At 40.5% G+C, this 19,591-nt stretch overlaps 1 protein-coding gene across 1 annotated transcript; it reads right to left on the bottom strand.

Moving 5' to 3' along the window:
* Positions 1-462: 462 nt before the first annotated feature.
* Positions 463-8,290, bottom strand: FPGT (fucose-1-phosphate guanylyltransferase). Its single transcript, XM_065408996.1, has 4 exons — positions 8,195-8,290; positions 5,535-5,702; positions 3,861-3,953; positions 463-2,562 (listed from the first exon to the last, which is right to left on the bottom strand). The coding sequence occupies exons 1-4, from the start codon at positions 8,271-8,273 to the stop codon at positions 1,115-1,117; spliced, it is 1,788 nt and encodes a 595-aa protein (XP_065265068.1). The 5' UTR covers positions 8,274-8,290; the 3' UTR covers positions 463-1,114.
* Positions 8,291-19,591: the final 11,301 nt, after the last annotated feature.

Here is a 19,591-nt window from a genome sequence, read left to right as displayed (position 1 = left end):
CAACTAAGAAGCTTCTGGAAAGTGTGTAAGGTCTAAAGGGGGCAGGAAGAGTTGTCAGAGAGGACACTGTGTATGGTTACAACATTCTAAATTCTGGGCAAAACAGCTGTGCCCAGTGCCACTGAATATTGTGAATGTCAGTATTATAGAATGAAAAGGGACATTATTTTGAAGGAGAGACTGCAGATAGCAAGCGGACACAGCTGAACATGGGACAATGAAGGGGGCATTACCACAGCTTGATACTCAATGTTGATACTGAACCAGAACATTCTATTGGCCCTGGTCTCCTTTGAGAACTGAAGTTATGAAATGACCACAAGATGTAAGTCTTGAGAGCTACTTGTGCACCATAAGGGGATTCAAAGAATTGGAATCATAAGTTAATGAGCCATTAGATTCTGGAAATCTTTGATTCAGAAGGGACCATGATGCAGAGATATGGAAAGTGCATTTACGTCAATTTACTTATGATACAATATTTCAGATCACAGCTTTTTAGATAAATTCTTTCCACAAATTATTCGGTATTCTGCAAGAAGATATATATAGCACACATACACAAAATTTCCCATTGCTTGTAAAAATGATGATGAGCTAAAGTTTAAACAAATATAAAAAAATCTTGTTTTGCTTAACATAATGAAAAATTACCTTAGCCTCTTAAAATACCCATTTTAAAAGGATACCATGAAAAGAGGGAAATGTAACTCATTGCTATGCCACACTATGTTGCAAGAGCCAACATTGAAAACTACTTAAAACTTCTTCAAAGTACAATCAAACTCTTAATTAATGTTCATTCCATATTCTTATTAACAAAAACTAAAAAAAACTCCACCACATAATGGATACCCCAAGAAAATTCACCTCTTAGTTTTTTTCATAGATTTGAAATATTTCATTAATTCTTTCATCAAAAGAATAGTTTATCTGTGTTTTTTGCATTATTAATGTTATGCTACAATAACACTACTAATGCAATTTCATTATTTCTACTTCAATGAAATCAGAAAAGATGTATACTTTTTGCTTCTGGGTTTTACAAGCTTGAAAACAATCAATCAATCATCTTCATATTAAAGAAAGACAAAAGGGTAAAAATACTGTACATTTACAAATCAGATTTCTCTTTGTTTCTTTGTAGAGTGATTTCTTCGTAAATTTGCTGCCTGAACTTCAACATGTCTTCTACATCTTTGTAGAAGAGCATTTCTTCAATGGACAGGAGCTTCCAGCCATTCAGTTTAAAAGCTGACTTGTTTTGCACAGCATTTAACATCTTTAATGACACTCTAACTGAATCACTTAAAGTAGAACAAACAGGGAAAATCCGAGCAGTCCACAAACCCAAACTTGTCTTGTCACCAGAGAAGAGTTGGTCTGAAACTCTCAGGTCCCAGAGGTCCAAGCACTGCAGTAAACTGATTCCAAAAAACTGAAGGGAATGTATGTCTGACAACAATTTCACATTCTTTTTCAAGTTGTCTTCTACACCAAGCACCATACTCACATACATTACTTTTCCATTAACCCTGATGCTCAATGAACTCACAAAAGAGTTTGGTGGTACATCTACGTTAGCACTTATGCAACAACCACTGACAATGCTGTTTGCCCCTACTGAAACCTCAGGTCCCAGCCTAGAGTATTCAATAACAGAGGCAGGTGCTACAACACATCTTGAATCCAGTATGCTTTGAATGATACATGCCGATATATCTGAGTTTTCTGCTTTATCTGGAAAGATGCTAAAAGCTTTAGATAGTAAGCCAAGCTCCAATTTCAATTTACTATCAGAAGTAAAATGAAACAAATACTCTTGTGTAGTCCCAATATGATAGAACCTGGAGTTATTTAAGACTATAACATTAAGTGATGTTCCTTTAAGAAGAGAAAATAGCTTCTGCCTTATTTCTCCTAACTGTGATCCTTCTTTTGTGACATTATCTGTGATTTTTGTGTAATCATGAGTTGCTCCAGGTCCCAGAGCCTGGAGAAAATCACCATATGCATCTATTTCACAGCAAAGAGTATCCAGCTGCTTAAAAAATGTTAGTAATTGTTTTGCAATGCTATGATCAATGTAAAATAAGCTGTCTGTATACACATACTCGTAGTCCATTTTTAAGTCATAGTGTTCTCCAGAGGAGTTTGGTTGAGAGCAATTCCTCCTTATGCATACTGCACCAGACTGATGCATCTTTTCAATATTAGGTTTATGTAGGAAATGATGACAAGATCTGTATTCAAGCTCTTTTTCTGACAAAGCAGATGAATCTAACACAAATACTCCATGAGTGGTACCAATAGTCAAATCTGAAGGGTGAGCTAATGCAGTGAATCCAGATTTATCAAACTTGATGACTTCTGTTGCTCCAATACTATAAAGTTCAATATCATCTGCACAAGTAATGAGAATTCCTGGATTCATATGGGTAGGAAAATCAATGTACATTGCCAACTTCAACTCCAACATCTGGTAAATAGGGTCACCAAAAGGCAAAGCTGTGAAAATTTTTCCCAGTGCACTTGCATGTGGTAAACGTTGACTATAACCACCTTAAAAAAAAAAAATGATAGTTTTATTATATACAAGTTTCACACACACACACACACACACACACACACACACACACACACACACACACACACACACACACACACACACACACACACACACACTCCTCTTTAAAGATCTCTCTTATTGGTATATACAATTATCAAGAACTAGTTATGAGTTACAATATCGAAGTGGCTATTTTACATATGCACGTGGCTGTATTTTAAGCATGCCTTTAAAAAGAAAAATGAAGATTTAAAGAACTGATATTTCTAATGTCAGTCAAACTCTTTCAGACAGAACTAATGCTGGATCCTGATCTTGATCCTCAGAGTGTCCAAAAGACAGTATGCGTTAAAGAGAGCATTTCCTAATTTATTGACTTTATCCTCTACAGCAGTGTTTCCCAAACTTGGGACACCGCTTGTGTAGGGAAAGCCCCTGGCGGGCCGAGCCGGTTTGTTTACCTGCCCCGTCCGTAGGTTCGGACGATCGCGGCTCCCAGTGGCCGCGGTTCGCCGCTCCAGGCCAATGGGAGCTGCTGGAAGCGGCAGCCAGCACGTCCCTCGGCCCGTGCCTCTTCCAGCAGCTCCCATTGACCTGGAGCAGCGAACCGCAGCCAGTGGGAGCCGCGATCGGCCGAACCTGCCCAGCCTGCCAGGGGCTTTCCCTACACAAGCGGCGTCCCAAGTTTGGGAAACACTGCTCTACAGTTTGTGCTCAAAGTAAACTAGGAAAAGGACTTTTTGCATACAATGGAAACAAGAAAACTGAATTACTTCCATTTCATCTTTGATTTGGTAGATAAACCCTCCCACTCTCCTGTCCTTTTCTCCCATGTCACCATTTTTTATATTTACTTCTCCCACTCCCTTAAAATCAGCAAATATCTGGCATAGAGCCAAACTCTGTCAGCAAGTGACTGGCATTCAAGTCTCTCTTCTTTCTACATGTAAGCAGTCCCTTTTGCAATTTCAAGCCATAAATGAGCCAAACAACCCATCCCCCCCAGAGGATGTTGCTGTATGATGACATAAGGCTTCTTTCTCTCAAAAAGCTGAAGTTGCTGTTTCACAGCACTTCCAGACTCTTTTAGCTGAGATAGTTGGACATGAACTGCAAACCCACATTCAGATGCCATTCGATTGCCAAGTCAGCCAGCCAAATCTGAGCTCACTTAAGAGAGATCACATTTGACAACTTCTTCTCCCCAACACCACCACCACATTTTCATTCAGGGAGAAAAGAAAAAAATAGCATAGTGTCACAGAAAATTTAAAACAGGAAAAGGATTTACCAGAATGAATTAATATGATAGTAAGAGAAGTCCATTTATCACCATACATCTCTTCCAAGCACTGAAGGACATGAAGAGTTGATCCACCATTTCCTACAAAATATTCAATACATAAATTAAGAACATAAACATTAGTTACATAAACATGTCAAGTGTATTAAATCCATGTGCTATCGGTACCAGGGGTTGAAGTGGGCTGGCTTGGGGAAGCTGGTCACGTAAGTGCTTTTTAAGATGCTGACCTCTTGCTCCAGAGCATAAATTGTCAATTATTTTTAAATGAAGTCTCTAGTCCTCATGGCTGCAAAGATAATTTTTAAATTGTGTACTGTCTATTGATGCAATGATATCTACCTGAGATTGCATAAAACAACTCTGAAAGGATGGTACTATTCATCTCCATGTCAATACTGTTGATCAAACCTTGCAGGAAGGAGGTTGGGCAGTCACCTAATGATGCTCTGCACAATCCACTATAAAGAGCATCTCAAATGGGCAGGTCTTGGGGGGGAGGGGAGAAGAACAACACTTTCCCCCCCTCCAATTCATCCTCTGAGTGACATAATTAAAGATCTGTCATCAGTTCCAAAGGCTATAAAAATTGGCTCTGACATGTAACCTGTCATACAAAATCTCACTAATGATTTTAAGCAAGTTTTCAAAAGACCTTTTTGACATGAAAAGTACAGAAAAGGAAAAAAAAATAGACGTTTACCAGTATTCTGATATTTATTCTACTATAACATAAAATGATTTCATTTCTGAAAATTAATTTTTGGAGATTATACTACATATATTCTAATCAGATTTGTTACTTTCTAAACAAACAAATGGCTGAGCTAATGAAGTTTACAAGATGACACTGTGCGTGTGCATGCTCAGTGGCTACTTTTCAGTAAGACTCTTGCTATGTTTTCAGTGTTATGGATCTAATAGGTGTAAACGTATTCCACTATAGACCATAATGGATCTGTTATGATGTACAATATGAATATATAAGAAACAACATGAATCAGTGACGTTCTGTGTTATGCACTTATATTATTAACATACAATCAAAGTCTAAACCACCATGATATATACTGTGAATGCTCCTTAAGGGCAATATATAAATGTTACTAGGTAAATTTTAATATATCTGCTGAACTGATATGAAGTCCAAAGGAGCACCAGACTCATTAATGCTAATAATTACACATTTGAATCAAAATACACTGCTTAATGCAATTAGAACATTTTTTATGATTTAATTAATATAATTGTGCTTCTAACAGCTTTCTGGAAATCTTTCGCTGTAAGAGATACAACTGTCATAATACTTACTACAATGAGCACTTTTTGTCTGTCTGAAAATTAGTCAATTTATAGTGAAATCTTAAACTATGAACCTTACCAATAGCTGAGGTGACTTTTGCATCACTGGAAATTTTTAATCAAGATTGGCTATTTTTCTAAAAGATATGTACTAGTACAAATATAAATTAATTGAGGGAAGTTCTATGGTCTATATTATACAGGACAGACCAGATGGTAACAATGGTGCCTTCTGGCTTTATACTGAATGTAGTCAGAGACTGGCAAAGTTAATTTCTTTGACTGATTGTCAGAAAAAGGTATGTATCAACTGCTATGTCATGTAAGAGAAAACAGAAAAATTGGCAATAAAATACCCACCAATTTTTGGTCCAGGAGGATCCACAAAAACATGGTAATTAACTCCAAGAGGGAGTTCCTTTCTTTTCAACTTTTCTGATAGCTGTTGCTGATAAGCCAATTCCTGTTTTTTGTCAGCTGCTGTAATTACAACAACATCCCAGAATTCTCCAGTTTGTGTGACTTTACCTATTTGAAAAGTGAGTTAACAAGAGAGACCATCACAGGGTATAATAGTGAGAGATTAATGACATTCTCCGTAGTACGACATACAAAAACTACATCAAAGGAACTTACATTTGTAAAATCAAGCACCCAAATGTTATTAAATGTCCAAATAAAAGTGGCCATATACAATGTTAATTTTGTTGCCTCATGAATATTCATTATGACAGACTTTCCCAACAATACTTAGGAAATCCAGAAATCTTAAACTTCCTACTACAAATTCACCCGACTGGTAACATTAAGATAAAACAACAGTGTGCCCTATTTACACTAGGGGTGAAATAAGGGCCTCACTGAAGACAATGGGAGTTTTACCATGGAGTTCAGTGGAGCCAGGATTTCATTTTAGGATTTTATGTATGTATCTTGTTATAAAAACCTTAGTGTGCTTAAGGAACTGTTAAAACAACAAAAATAACAGGAGTACTTGTGGCACCTTAGAGACTAACAAATTTATTAGAGCATAAGCTTTCGTGGGCTACAACCCACTTCTTCGGATGCATATAGAGTGAATCATATAAACAAGTACTCCTGTTATTTTTGCGGATACAGACTAACACGGCTGCTACTCTGAAACCTGTTAAAACAACAAGGAGTCTGGTGGCACCTTAAAGACTAACAGATTTATTTGGGCATAAGCTTTCGTGGGTAAAAACCTCACTTCTTCGGATGCAAGTGTGTATCAGCAGCAGTAGATTTATCCCCCAGCCTGCTGCAAACTAAGTGTTGTTGGTATGGACAAGCCCTTAGTCTAGACATGGCCTTATAGCCTTATTCATGTAACAATTCTAGCCACTTTAACACTCTGTGGTGTACAGTGTTGATCTCGCTCTTTATGGGTGCATCAAGGAATCTGCATACTCTTAACTAGACCCTAAATAATAAAACAATACTATACTACATTTGTTCCTTAGAGTTAACACGAGTGATGCTCTCAGCTCAGAGCTATCCATCAACCTGCTGTAATTCAAATCCCATGAAAATTAAATTATTCTTTGTCTATATAACGGTCACTCTTAATGGAATAATTGTTTTATAAAACATGGATACATTCATATAGGGCAGTTCATATATTCAATATGCAGCATCTCTCCTGTAATCCGAGTCTCCGTAAACCTTCTCAGATTCAGTCTTGTAACATCATGTTGATCTGCAGAACTAGCAGTTGTAGGAAACACTGTATTTCTCCTCTCGCCCCCCCTTTTTAAAAAAATTGACAATAAAATGGAGAAATTTAAAAATAATCTGTAACCCTCCCTACTTACTCTTCCCTTTGTCCCCTAAAACTCTTTGTAGAATCTGCTGAAGTTTCCCCCTCAGAACTCATTATTTCAGACCAGATCTGAACCTTTTTTCTCCCCTACTTTAAACACCACACTTCATAAAGTTGTGAATGAGCCAAAGGATCTACATAGGCGGAGTCACATTGATGTAAGAATCTACCATGTGGATTCTTTTGAAGGACTGGGGAGTAAAACAGTGAATATAGAAATGGAACTAGGAATCAGGAGACCTGGGTTCTAACCCCATCTTTACAAATGACTTGGGCCTTGATCCTGCAAACATTGATGCATGTGTTTAACTTTAAATATGTGAGCAGTTCCAATGAAGTCAGTGGGAATCAGGGCCGGCTCCAGGGTTTTGGCCGCCCCAAGCAGCCAAACAAAACAAAACAAAACAAAAACAAAAACAAAAAAGCTGCGATTGCGATCTGCGGCGGCAATTCGGCAGGAGGTCCTTCACTCCGAGCAGGAGTGAGGGACCGTCCGCCGAATTGCCGCTGAACAGCTGGACGTGCCGCCCCTCTCCGAAGTGGCCACCCCAAGCACCTGCTTGGCAAGCTGATGCCTGGAGCCGGCCCTGGTGGGAACACTCCCATCCTTAGAGTTAAGCATATGTGTAAGTGTTTGCATGATTGTGGTCTTGCTGAGTGACCCTATGGGGTGCTCACTTGGACACAACTCTCCACCTCTCAATTTCCCCACCAGTTACAAAGAGCAAGGGCCAGTGTCGGGGGATATCACTTACCTTCCATGAAAAGCGCTTGTCTTTCACATTTACAGGTGGAAAACGCTACACGAACAAACCCCGGATCCTGCAAACACTTACACACGTGCTTAACTTTACTTCTCATGCTTTCAGCTGAGATCAATGGGGTCACTGAGGGGAGTCAAGTTCAGGAGGCGCCCAGGTGTTTCAGCTGGGGGGGCCTGGTTAAGGCCGCCCAGGGGGAGACGGGTCTCTCTTTGCAGGGTCAGGGCCTATGCTTGGGACTGAGTCTAAGGAAGGGGAGCTTGACACTGCGGTTCCGGGGTGACTCCCCTGAGCGTGAGGCCCCGCTGCTGAAGCCGGGAAGGGGGGGGGGTGTTGCCCAGTGTCGGAGCCTGCGGGGCAGCGGCTCCACCCCAACACCCCGCCCCAGAGGCCAGCAGTGACCCCAGCCCGGCCCCTACCTCTCAGCTCGTCAAACTTCGCCAGTCTCCGCCGAGTGGCCTCTTGGAGCAAAACATCGAGCTCTACCTCCGCGCGCATCTCGCCGGCGCAAGGCCTGGCCTAGCAGGGGCCTTCCGGGTTCGGTTAGCGGCCCCGCCTCCCCGCACGGCCCGGCCCGGCTCGGCTCGGGGGCTGGGAGCAGTGGGCGTCTCTCGGGGCCGGTTCCCATGGTAACCGCCAGACAAACAAGGCCGCAGCTCCCTTCAGCTCCGCTGCCGGCCGGGCTGGGAGCGGCGGGGCACGGGACGCGGGTGAGTGCAGTGGGGTGGGAACCGAGGGAGCCCAGCCCCGGGTTTCGCCTAGGCGGGAGGCTGAACCCGCGGGTCTCTTAACGGACCCGGAGGCCCAGGGGGGCGCTGAACCCCGGGGGACCAAAGGAGCCTAGCCCCAGGGTCTTGCCCGGGCGGGGGGCTGAACTCCAGGGTGTCCGACAGGCTGGGATGAGTGAAGATTTAAAGCAGCGCCCTCCTGGTCGCTAAGGGCTAACTGTGCAGTCCCGGTTGGTAATTTCTCACTACAGAGTTTGGGGGCAAATTAGAGTCTGTAGCTGAAAATTTCACCCTTAATATCGAAGTCTGCCACTGAAACTGACAACACATCCCAAAGATTCCTTGGCATTTTTTGGAAGAGTCAGGTTGTCAAACTCCATTCCCTGGCTGGATTCCCACCTGAGTGTCTATGGCATAGCTCCCTAATTCCCAATGTACCCCTTCCAATAGCTGTGGTGTTCTTCACCTCCTGGCTCAAGCAGCAGTGTTCTGGCCCAGAACTGGTTGCATGTCAGTAGTGCACAAAGTGATCCATGTGTCTTGGTTTAAGTTTCTTAACACTTTATCAGGTTTCAGAGTAGCAGCCGTGTTAGTCTGTATCTGCAAAAAGAACAGGAGTACTTGTGGCATCTTAGGCCTGGTCTACACTACCCGCCTGAATCGGCGGGTAGAAATCGACCTCTCGGAGATCGATTTATCGCGTCCCGTCAGGACGCGACAATCGATCCCCGAATCGACGCTCTTACTCCACCAGCGAAGGTGGGAGTAAGAGCCGTCGACGGGAAGCCGCGGAGGTCGATTTTGCCGCCGTCCTCACAGCGGGGTAAGTCGGCTGCGATAGGTCGAATTCAGCTACGCTATTCGCGTAGCTGAATTTGCGTATCTTAAATCGACCCCCCCTGTAGTGTAGATGTAGCGTGAGAGACTAACAAATTTATTTGAGCATAAGCTTTCTCTAAGGTGCCACAAGTACTCCTGTTCTTTTAACACTTTGTGTTATAAAATATGACATAATAACTGATGGTCTGTGTACTATACTGAGAAGTATAGTAATAAGTGATGTGTTAAAGTGGCACAGTAACTTTTGTCTTTAAATTATTATTATTTAAATTATTTGATTCAGAAATCTTTTATAATACTCACATACATCTCAGTATTTTGGCCCAGTCTTACAACTGGATTCATGTGGGTGCACTTGAGTGCACACGGACACATAAAAGTCTGCCTAAGTGGTTCAGAGCCCTAGTTTTCTGTTTTTACTAGTTGAATTTCAAGAACAACATGAGTAGATTGTATGGTTCTGTTTCTGACGCACACTGATAGGAAACTTGGAATTTACTAAAATGTGTTCATGCTGTGTTGTATCATTTATTTTCCCTTTGTACTTGCTCTTTGTTATTTATTGAAAAAGAAAGGGTTGTTTCTTTTGCTATGTTCTAGTGTCTAAAGATGTCACAAGTGATAAAGAATTACAATGTTTATTCAGTTTGATTAAAAACATTACAAGAAAAAAACAAACTATGCATTTAAATCATAAGCATTCTTCAGTTACTGTATACCAAACTTTTGAATAATACTGCTCAACAATTTGTATATAAATGCACTTTTTAGTGGTATTTTGGTTATTCAGTGCAACCAAGGATTATCAATTTAAAGAGAAAAATAACTTTCCTTCCAGTTCTAGTAATGGGTGGACTTTGTAGGAACCTATGAATGTATCTTCTGTGCATAGGCTCAAACCTACAAAGACTTGGGGTATGTCTACACTTAAAATGCTACAGCGGTGCAGCTGTTTATGTAGATAATCCACCTCCTTGAGAGGCAGTAGCTAGGTCGATGGAAGAATTCTTCAAGGGCAGTGCTGTCTACCCTGGGAGTTAGGTTGGGATAGCTACATCTCTGGCTATGTCTACACTACCGCGGTAAGTCGACCTACGCTACGCAACTCCAGCTACATGAATAACATAGCTGGAGGTGACGTACCTTAGGTCGAGTTACCGCGGGGTCTACACCGTGGCGGGTCAATGGGAGAAAATCTCCCATCGACTTACCTTACTCTTCTCATCGGGGGTATAGTACAGGGGTTGACTGTAGAGTGATCTGCAGTCGATTTGGCGGCTCTTTACTAGACCCACTAAATCGACCACTGGTGGATCAATCTCAGAGCATCGATCCCGGCTGTAGTATAGACTTACCCTCTTAGTGATATAGATTTTTCACATTCCTGAGCGAAGCAGCTATCCTGAAGTAAATGCCTAGTGTAGACCAGGCCCTGGGCACATAAATAGCTTTATTCACAGGAGTAAACTTACTCACAAGCCTAAGGGTATGTCTACATGTAAAATGATACAGCTGCTTTGCTGTAGCGCTTCAGTGTAGACACTACTTACACCGATGGGAGGGGTTCTCCCGTTTGTGTTTTAGGAATCCCCGAGAAGTGGTAGATAGGCTGATGGAAGAATTCTTCCGTTGATGTAGCACTGCCTACATCGGGGATTATGAGTACTTGTGGCACCTTAGAGACTAACAAATTTATTAGAGCATAAGCTTAGATGCATCCGAAGAAGTGGGTTGTAGCCCACGAAAGCTTATGCTCTAATAAATTTGTTAGTCTCTAAGGTGCCACAAGTACTCCTGTTCTTTTTGCGGATACAGACTAACACGGCTGCTACTCTGAAATCGGGGATTATGTCGGTTTAACTATGCTGCTCAAGGGTTTGGATTTTTCACACTCCTGAGAGACATAGCTAAGACGACTTAATTTTCTAGTGTAGACCAGATAGGCTGGTTTTAATTTTCTAGTGTGAACTGCTGTTGATTTATCAACACCAGTCCAAAAGAAATGCATCATCATTGTGAGGCGGGTTTGTTTAGCCCAGTACTCAATTAGTAATTTATAGGGCTGTCAAGCGATTAAACGCACTGTTAAACAATAATAGAATACCAAAAATAGTTTTGGATATTTTCTATATTTTCAAATATATTGATTTCAATTACAGCACAGAATACAAAGTGTACAGTGCTCACTTTATATTATTATTTTTGATTACAAATATTTGCACTGTAAAAAACAAAAGAAATAGTATTTTTCAATTCCCCTAATACATGTACTGTCGTGCAATCTCTTTATCATGAAAGTTGAACTTACAAAGGTAGAATTATGTACAAAAAATAACTGCATTCAAAAATAAAACAATGTAAAACTTTAGAGCCTACAAGTCCACTTAGTCGTACTTCTTGTTCAGCCAGTCTCTCAAACAAGTTTGTTTACATTTGCAGGAGATAATGCTGTCCGCTTCTTGTTTACAATGTCACCTGAAAGTAAGAACAGGCGTTTGCATGGCAATGTTGTAGCCGGCGTTGCAAGATATTTATGTGCCAGATGCCCTAAAGATTCATATGTCCCTTCATACTTCAACAACCATTCCAGAGGACATGCGTCCATGCTGATGACCGGTTTTGCTCGATAACAATCCAAAACAGTGTGGACCGACGCATGTTCATTTTCATCATCTGAGTCAGATGTCACCAGCAGAAGGTTGATTTTCTTTTTTGGTGGTTCGGGTTCTGTAGTTTCCACATCGGAGTACTGCTCTTTTAATACTTCTGAAAGCGTGTTCCACACCTCCTCCCTCTCAGATTTTGGAAGGCACTTCAGATTCTTAAACCTTGGGTCGAGTGCTATATCTATCTTTAGAAATCTCACATTGGTATCTTCTTTGTGTTTTGTCAAATCTGCAGTGAAAGTGTTCTTAAAATGAATAACATGTGGTGGGTCATCATCCGAGACTGCTATAACATGAAATATATGGCAGAATGTGAGTAAAACAGAGCAGGAGACATGCAATTCTCCCCCAAGGAGTTCAGTCACAAATTTAATTAACACTTTATTTTTTTTAATGAGCCTCATCAGCATGGAAGCATGTCCTCTGGAATGGTGGTCGAAGCAGGAAGGGGCATCTGAATGTTTAGCATATGTGGCACATAAATTTTACCTTGCAGTGCCGGCTACAAAAATGCCATGCGAATGCCTGTTCTCACTTTCAGGTGACATTGTAAATAATAAGTGGGCAGCATTATCTCCCATAAATGTAAACAAACTTGTTCCTCTGAGCAATTGGCTGAACAAGAAGTAGGACTGAGTAGACTTTTAGTTTTACAAGATTTGCTTTGTGTGCAGGTATGTAACAAACAAGCAAAAATCTACATTTGTAAGTTGCACTTTCACAACAAAGGGATTGCACTACAGTACTTGTCTGAGGTGAATTGAACAATACCATTTCTTTTAATCTTTTTACAAGCTCAATATTTGTAATAAAAATAATATAAAGTGAGCACTGTACACATTGTATTCTGTGTTGTAATTGAAATCAGTATGTTTGAAAATGTAGAAAAACATCTACAAATACAGTAAAAGCTGTTTTACCCGGTACTTCATCAACCAGAAAGCTCTATAAACCGTTATTTCTGATTTTCATTGAAATTCCGGTTTATAGTCTGGTTGGCACTGGGCCGGCAGAGGGTTGGGGCGCAGGAGTGGGTGTGGAGCGCGGGCTCTGGGACGGAGTTTGGGTGCAGGAGGGGGCTCGAGGCAGCGGGTTGGGGCACGGGAGGGGTGTGGGGTGCCAGATCACCTCGGGCGGCTCCCCGGAAGCGATGACCTGTCCCGGCTGCTCCTAGGCGGAGGCATGGCAGACAGCTCTGCGTGTCTCCACCCACAGGCACCACCCCCCGCAGCTCCCATCAGCCGCGGTTCCCAGCCAATGGGAGCTGAAGAGCTAGTGCTCGTGGCATGGCAGGGTGGGGTGGGGTGGGGGCAGCGCGCAGACCAGTCACCGCTTGTGGGGAGCTGCCCAAGGTGAGTGCCCCCCGGATCCAGCATCCTGCACCCACTCCTGTGCCCCAACCCACTGCCCCGCATCCCCTCCTGCACCCAAACTCCCTCTCTCTTAGTTAACTGGCATTTTTCACTTACTGGCATCCCCCATGCCTGCAACATGCTGGATAAAACAGCTTTTACTGTATTTATTAATTTCAATTGGTATTCCACTATTTAACAGTGTGATTAATTGCGATTACATTTTTTAATTGCAATTAATTTGTTGGAGTTAATCGCGTGAGTTAATTGCAATTAATTGACAGCCCTAGTAATTTATACTTTGTTAATGTCATAGAGATACTGCAGGTAAAGAACTGGGTCCTGATCCTTCAAAGACTTAACACGCATGCTTAATTTTACACACACAGCTGTCCCCTAACCTACAAACAGTTGTTCAGTATTGGTATAACCCATGTTGCTGAGAGTTTTTCTTGCCTCATTACTTTCTTTTGGATGTTATGGCTCCTGATCTGCGATCTTCATTTGTTTTTCTGAATTTATATTCTGCACCTGTAGAATCTAAACAGAGGAAAACGAAATGGTGGTATCTTTTGATAAAGTCTCACCATACACAAATCTTGCAATAAAGGAAGCCTTAAAAGTAATACAAAAACTGCTATAAAGAATTTAGGAAACAAAGTATGTCATCATGAGAAAAGTATCCTAGTTCTACCCAAAAGTCAAATTGGTATCACCTAGTTATAAAGCCCTAAAAGTGGTGGCTTAGAGAGTAAATGCTGATGGACCCTAAAATATCAAAGTGCCACTGATCTGGAATTATCAAACTTTTTCAGTGATCCATTAAATACAGTTTGACATCACTATGGCAATATAGTTTGGAAAAGCTTTTAAAAAAATAATTTTAAAAATTACTTTTTTTTTGCTCAGTATAAGGGATCCTTTTGACCCTTCTTAGTTTTCCCACATTACTGAGTAAATGTAGGTAAAAGATTGAAGTGCTTTTATAGAATGCATACTTATTTATTTTTCCAGACTCAGACTCCTATTGAAGCCAATGGCAAAACTTCCTTTTACGTCAGCGAGAGAAAGTTTGGATCCTTCATTCACTGTTGCAGATATAATTATACAATTTGTTTTTAATTAAGGTGAATATTCCTGCAGTTTTAGGTTCTTGGTACCATTTTCATTCTGTTCTGCTAGTTGGCAGAAATGTAGTATTATTAATGGATCCCATTAATTTGCCACGTTTCATGAACACTGTATCCTTGTTCAAAAGTACATTGTACAAAATGGATTAAAACATGTCCCAGGTAATAGATAAATATTTTACATTTTAAGTAAAAAGCTAGTAATAAGTGCCTATTGTAACAGCGTAGGACCCTCAACAGATAGCCAGCAAATTTTCATGTATTGTATTCTCTCCAGATGGAATAGTTCCTTTAAGAGAAAATTCCCATCCTTCTGAACTGGAGAATGATTTGCAATCCTGTTTAATACTTTATCATAGTCTCTCATTTATTTAACCCTTGTTTCCTTCACATACACCTCTGCCACATGTACTTCACCTAATTGTATATAATGAATAAAGATTGAGAGTAGAGTGGTGTCTGTTGTAACTAGTATGCACTATACTCTACAGAGGCATAGTTTTCACAGTGTGATTAAAAATTTATAATAATTTACAAGGAATTTAGGAAACTGCTGAAGATATAAAACTCATGAAAGGTTTACTGACAATAATATGATTTCTGTTCAACTGAAATCTTTGAATCTATAACACTGGTCTACAATTTTTGAGAAGTCATCTGCTTCAGAGATAAAATGTGCTATTTATTATGTATTTTGATGTGCTGAATTCAAATATGACAATTAAAACAACTGATTGGCTACTGTTTCTAAGATATTTAAGTTTTTACATTTATGTAAAATACACTATGTATATTGTGTAGATGATAGAGTTTTAATCATAAATTGTAAACCTAGGTCTTTTCATGTGTTTATGGTTGCTTTACATGATAATATTTCACCTGTCCTGTTTATGTAACACTTTAAAAATCAGCAAAAGGGTTATATAAATAAAATGTATTATGAAACAAAAGGCAAAAAACTATTATGTACATAGTTTAGTCCTATTCAGTGTCTACTCGGCGCTTCTTGGCTTGTCTCTTGTATTCATTAAATAGAGCATCTCTTGTCACTGTCCAGCAATAGTCTGCAAGCATTGATGGGCTCCATTTGCCCTGATAGCGTTTCTCTATTGTTGCAATGTCCTGGTGAAATCGCTCGCCGTGCTCGTCGCTCACTGCTCCGCAGTTCGGTGGAAAAAAATCTAGATGAGAGTGCAAAAAATGTATCTTTAGTGACATGTTGCAACCAAGGCTTTTGTATGCCTTGAGGAGGTTTTCCACCAACAACCTGTAGTTGTCTGCCTTGTTGTTTCCGAGAAAATTTATTGCCACTAACTGGAAGGCTTTCCATGCCGTCTTTTCCTTGCCACGCAGTGCATGGTCAAATGCATCAGCTCGAAGAAGTTCACGAATCTGAGGACCAACAAAGACACCTTCCTTTATCTTAGCTTCACTTAACCTTGGAAATTTTCCACGAAGGTACTTGAAAGCTGCTTGTGTTTTGTCAATGGCCTTGACAAAGTTCTTCATCAGACCCAGCTTGATGTGTAAGGGTGGTAACAAAATCTTCCTTGATTCAACAAGTGGTGGATGCTGAACACTTTTCCTCCCAGGCTCCAATGACTGTGAGAGTGGCCAATCTTTCTTGATGTAGTGGGAATCTCTTGCACGACTATCCCATTCACAGAGAAAACAGCAGTACTTTGTGTATCCAGTCTGCAGACCAAGCAAGAGAGCAACAACCTTCAAATTGCCACAAAGCTGCCACTGATGTTGGTCATAGTTTATGCACCTCAAAAGTTGTTTCATGTTGTCATAGGTTTCCTTCGTATGGACTCCATGACCAACTGGAATAGATGGCAAAACATTGCCATTATGCAGTAAAACAGCTTTAAGACTCGTCTTCGATGAATCAATGAAGAGTCTCCACTCATCTGGATCGTGAACGATGTTGAGGGCTGCCATCACACCATCGATGTTGTTGCAGGCTACAAGATCACCTTCCATGAAGAAGAATGGGACAAGATCCTTTTGACGGTCACGGAACATGGAAACCCTAACATCACCTGCCAGGAGATTCCACTGCTGTAGTCTGGAGCCCAACAGCTCTGCCTTACTGTTGGGTAGTTCCAAATCCCTGACAAGGTCATTCAGTTCACCTTGTGTTATGAGGTGTGGTTCAGAGGAGGAGGATGGGAGAAAATGTGGGTCCTGTGACATTGATGGTTCAGGACCAGAAGTTTCATCCTCTTCCTCTTCCTCGTCTGACTCAAGTGAGAATGATTCTGGTGCATCAGGAACTGGCAGTCCTTCTCCGTGGGGTACTGGGCGTATAGCTGATGGAATGTTTGGATAATGCACTGTCCACTTTTTCTTCTTTGACACACCTTTCCCAACTGGAGGCACCATGCAGAAGTAACAATTGCTGGTATGATCTGTTGGCTCTTTCCAAATCATTGGCACTGCAAAAGGCATAGATTTCCTTTTCCTGTTCAACCGCTGGCGAAGATTTGTTGCACAAGTGTTGCAGCATATGTGTGGGGCCCACCTCTTCTCCTGATCTCCAATTTTGCAGCCAAAATAAAGGTGATAGGCTTTCTTAACCATAGTGGTTATACTGCTGTCAAGGCTGTATCCCCACTTTGAACTTTAGGGTACAAATGTAGGGGCCTGCATGAAAACTTCTAAGCTTATCTACCAGCTTAGCTTTGGTCCGCTGCCACCATCTTAAGAATTCCCTCCCTGGGAAGCCTTGAGAAACCTTCACCAATTCCCTGGTGAATACAGATCCAAACTCCTTGGATCTTAAATAAGGAGAAATTGACCCTTCCCCCCTCCTTCCTTTCACCAACTCCTGGTGAATACAGATCCAAACCCCCTTTGGATCTTAAAACAAGGAGAGATCAATCAGGTTCTTAAAAAGAAGGCTTTTAATTAAAGAAAAAGGTAAAAATCATCTCTGTAAAATCAGTATGGAAAATAACTTTACAGGGTAATTAAACTTAAAGAGCTCAGAGGACCCCCCTCTTCTGTCTTAGGTTCAAAGTACAGCAAACAAAAATAAACACTCTGGTAAAAGGTACATTTACAAGTTGAGAAAACAAAGTAAATCTAAGACGCCTTGCCTGGCTTTTACTTACAATTTTGAAATAAGAGAGACTTGTTTAGAAAGATGGGGAGAACCTGGATTGATGTCTGGTCCCTCTCAGTCCCAAGAGCGAACAACCCCTTAAACAAAGGACACACACAAAAGCCTTTCCCCCCCCAAGATTTGAAAGTATCTTGTCCCCTTATTGGTCCTTGGGGTCAGGTGTCAGCCAGGTTACCCGAGCTTCTTAACCCTTTACAGGTAAAAGGATTTTGGAGTCTCTGACCAGGAGGGATTTTAGTACTGTATACAGGAGAGCTGTTACCCTTCCCTTTATAGTTATGACAACTGCGCTTTTGTGATGCAAAAGTCACTTCACCACAAACATAGCAGAAGTTATCTGCACTGTTCACACAAGTACAAGGCATCTCTGGTCACTTTGGCTAAACAGAAATGTGTCCCTTTGCAAAATCAAAAACTGACAAATAAGAGAGCACGACACTGTATGATTTCTAGAGCTGATATAGGGCAATTTGTTCAGCAGAGTGATGTAAGCTTTGTTATGATTGCATCATCCATGACTTCTAGGAATAACATGATGCAATTCATATCATGTATGACGCAATACCAGCTTCAGATTGCATCATTCATTGTTTTGCCTAAAAAGCAAGTACTGTCCAAACCCAGTCATAGATTTATTCATAGATCCAGTCGAAGATGTATTTTAATCATTTCTGGTTTAAATTGAGATCCCTTCCCTTTATAACTCACTTATCCTCCGCCATTCCCAAGTCAAGGGTCGTATATACTGACCCAATAGCATATCTTCAAAACTAGAGCCAATCAACAATTTTAAGCATCATTTTCGTTCTCAGTGACCCAGAATTAGTAAAGTTTGACTACATTTATTTCAGAAGCATTTTGGCTGTAGAGCAGTGTAATTAGATCCCTAATATTGGAGTAAAATATTTCTGTACTTATTTTTTATTTTTAATACTGTGGCATTAATTGAATTTGATAATTCATACATTGATGTGTACATTCCTTATGTTACAATAATCAAAGTCTAAAAAAATTGCTGAATCCAGCTGTTCTTTGTAGTTACATTTTTTAAAAAAGATAATTTCAACTAAAGGGACATTCCTACCTTTATCAATAAAACCACATCAAATTGTGCCTAATTCCAGCAAATGTCATACAGTAAATAGTGTTGGATTGTCTCAGTATTTGAAAAGAAAACCTTCTTAGCTGATGCAGCAAATGATATTGATGATTCATTAAGAAACACTAGCGGCAGGGACATTTGTGCTGCTTTCGATGCTCTCTTTTGGATAAGATGTAAAACGGAGTTGTTCACCATTTGTGGTTATTAAAGAATTCATAGAAGTTTTTTTGTAAGAGCAGGGCTGTTTGCTCTTGTGTCCTAACTAGATTGTAACTCAGGAAGTTGCATTCTGCCAACAAATTTCTCCATGCAGTTTCAATGGTTCATGTTATTCTTTGCTTATTCCAGTCTAATTTATTGTGTTGTGTTGCTGTGCATTCTTAAACATTGCCTCTCTTCCAAAGTGGCTGCATTTAGCAGCTGATGAATTCATCCCTACAACCCTTACTCATGTTAACAGGTAAGATCAACTAATAAACAGCCAGTACATTTATGTATGTACTATTCATTGACTGCTTGATTGAATGAATACAAAATATAAAGGGTTGCATAATCAAGCCTACAGTTTGCAAAGCACTTTTTGGGTTCCTTTGGAATAAAACGTACTATATACTAGTAACATGCACTTCCACTTTTTCATTCACTTTTATGTTTTCAAATTAATCCCATAAGAGATTCCCCACTCCCTCCCACCCCCCCGTGGATGTGTAAAATTTTACAGAGCAAGCAGTGTTGTAACAAACAGTTGTATATTTATTTGGGGTATTTGAAGTTTTTCTTTTGAAAGTTGAATAAATGCAACCTACTGTGTAGTCCTTCTTCTTTTCTTAGATCTCTTGTGGATGAACCACAAAGCAAATAACCAGCT

This window comes from Emys orbicularis, chromosome 8 (genome assembly GCF_028017835.1).
Source record: "Emys orbicularis isolate rEmyOrb1 chromosome 8, rEmyOrb1.hap1, whole genome shotgun sequence".
In the NCBI taxonomy this organism is placed as follows: domain Eukaryota; kingdom Metazoa; phylum Chordata; order Testudines; family Emydidae; genus Emys; species Emys orbicularis.
This window is presented reverse-complemented; position numbering and strand designations above follow the sequence as displayed.

Excerpts from the sequence above, each read along its gene's own strand:
- FPGT (XM_065408996.1), bottom strand. The coding sequence starts at position 8,273 with ATGCGCGCGGAGGTAGAGCTCGATGTTTTGCTCCAAGAGGCCACTCGG. Across the intron at positions 5,703-8,194 it reads GAAGTTTGACGAGCTGAGAG|GTAAAGTCACACAAACTGGA; the intron begins GTAGGGGCCGGG and ends CTTTTCAAATAG. Across the intron at positions 2,563-3,860 it reads TATCATATTAATTCATTCTG|GTGGTTATAGTCAACGTTTA; the intron begins GTAAATCCTTTT and ends TTTTTTTTTAAG.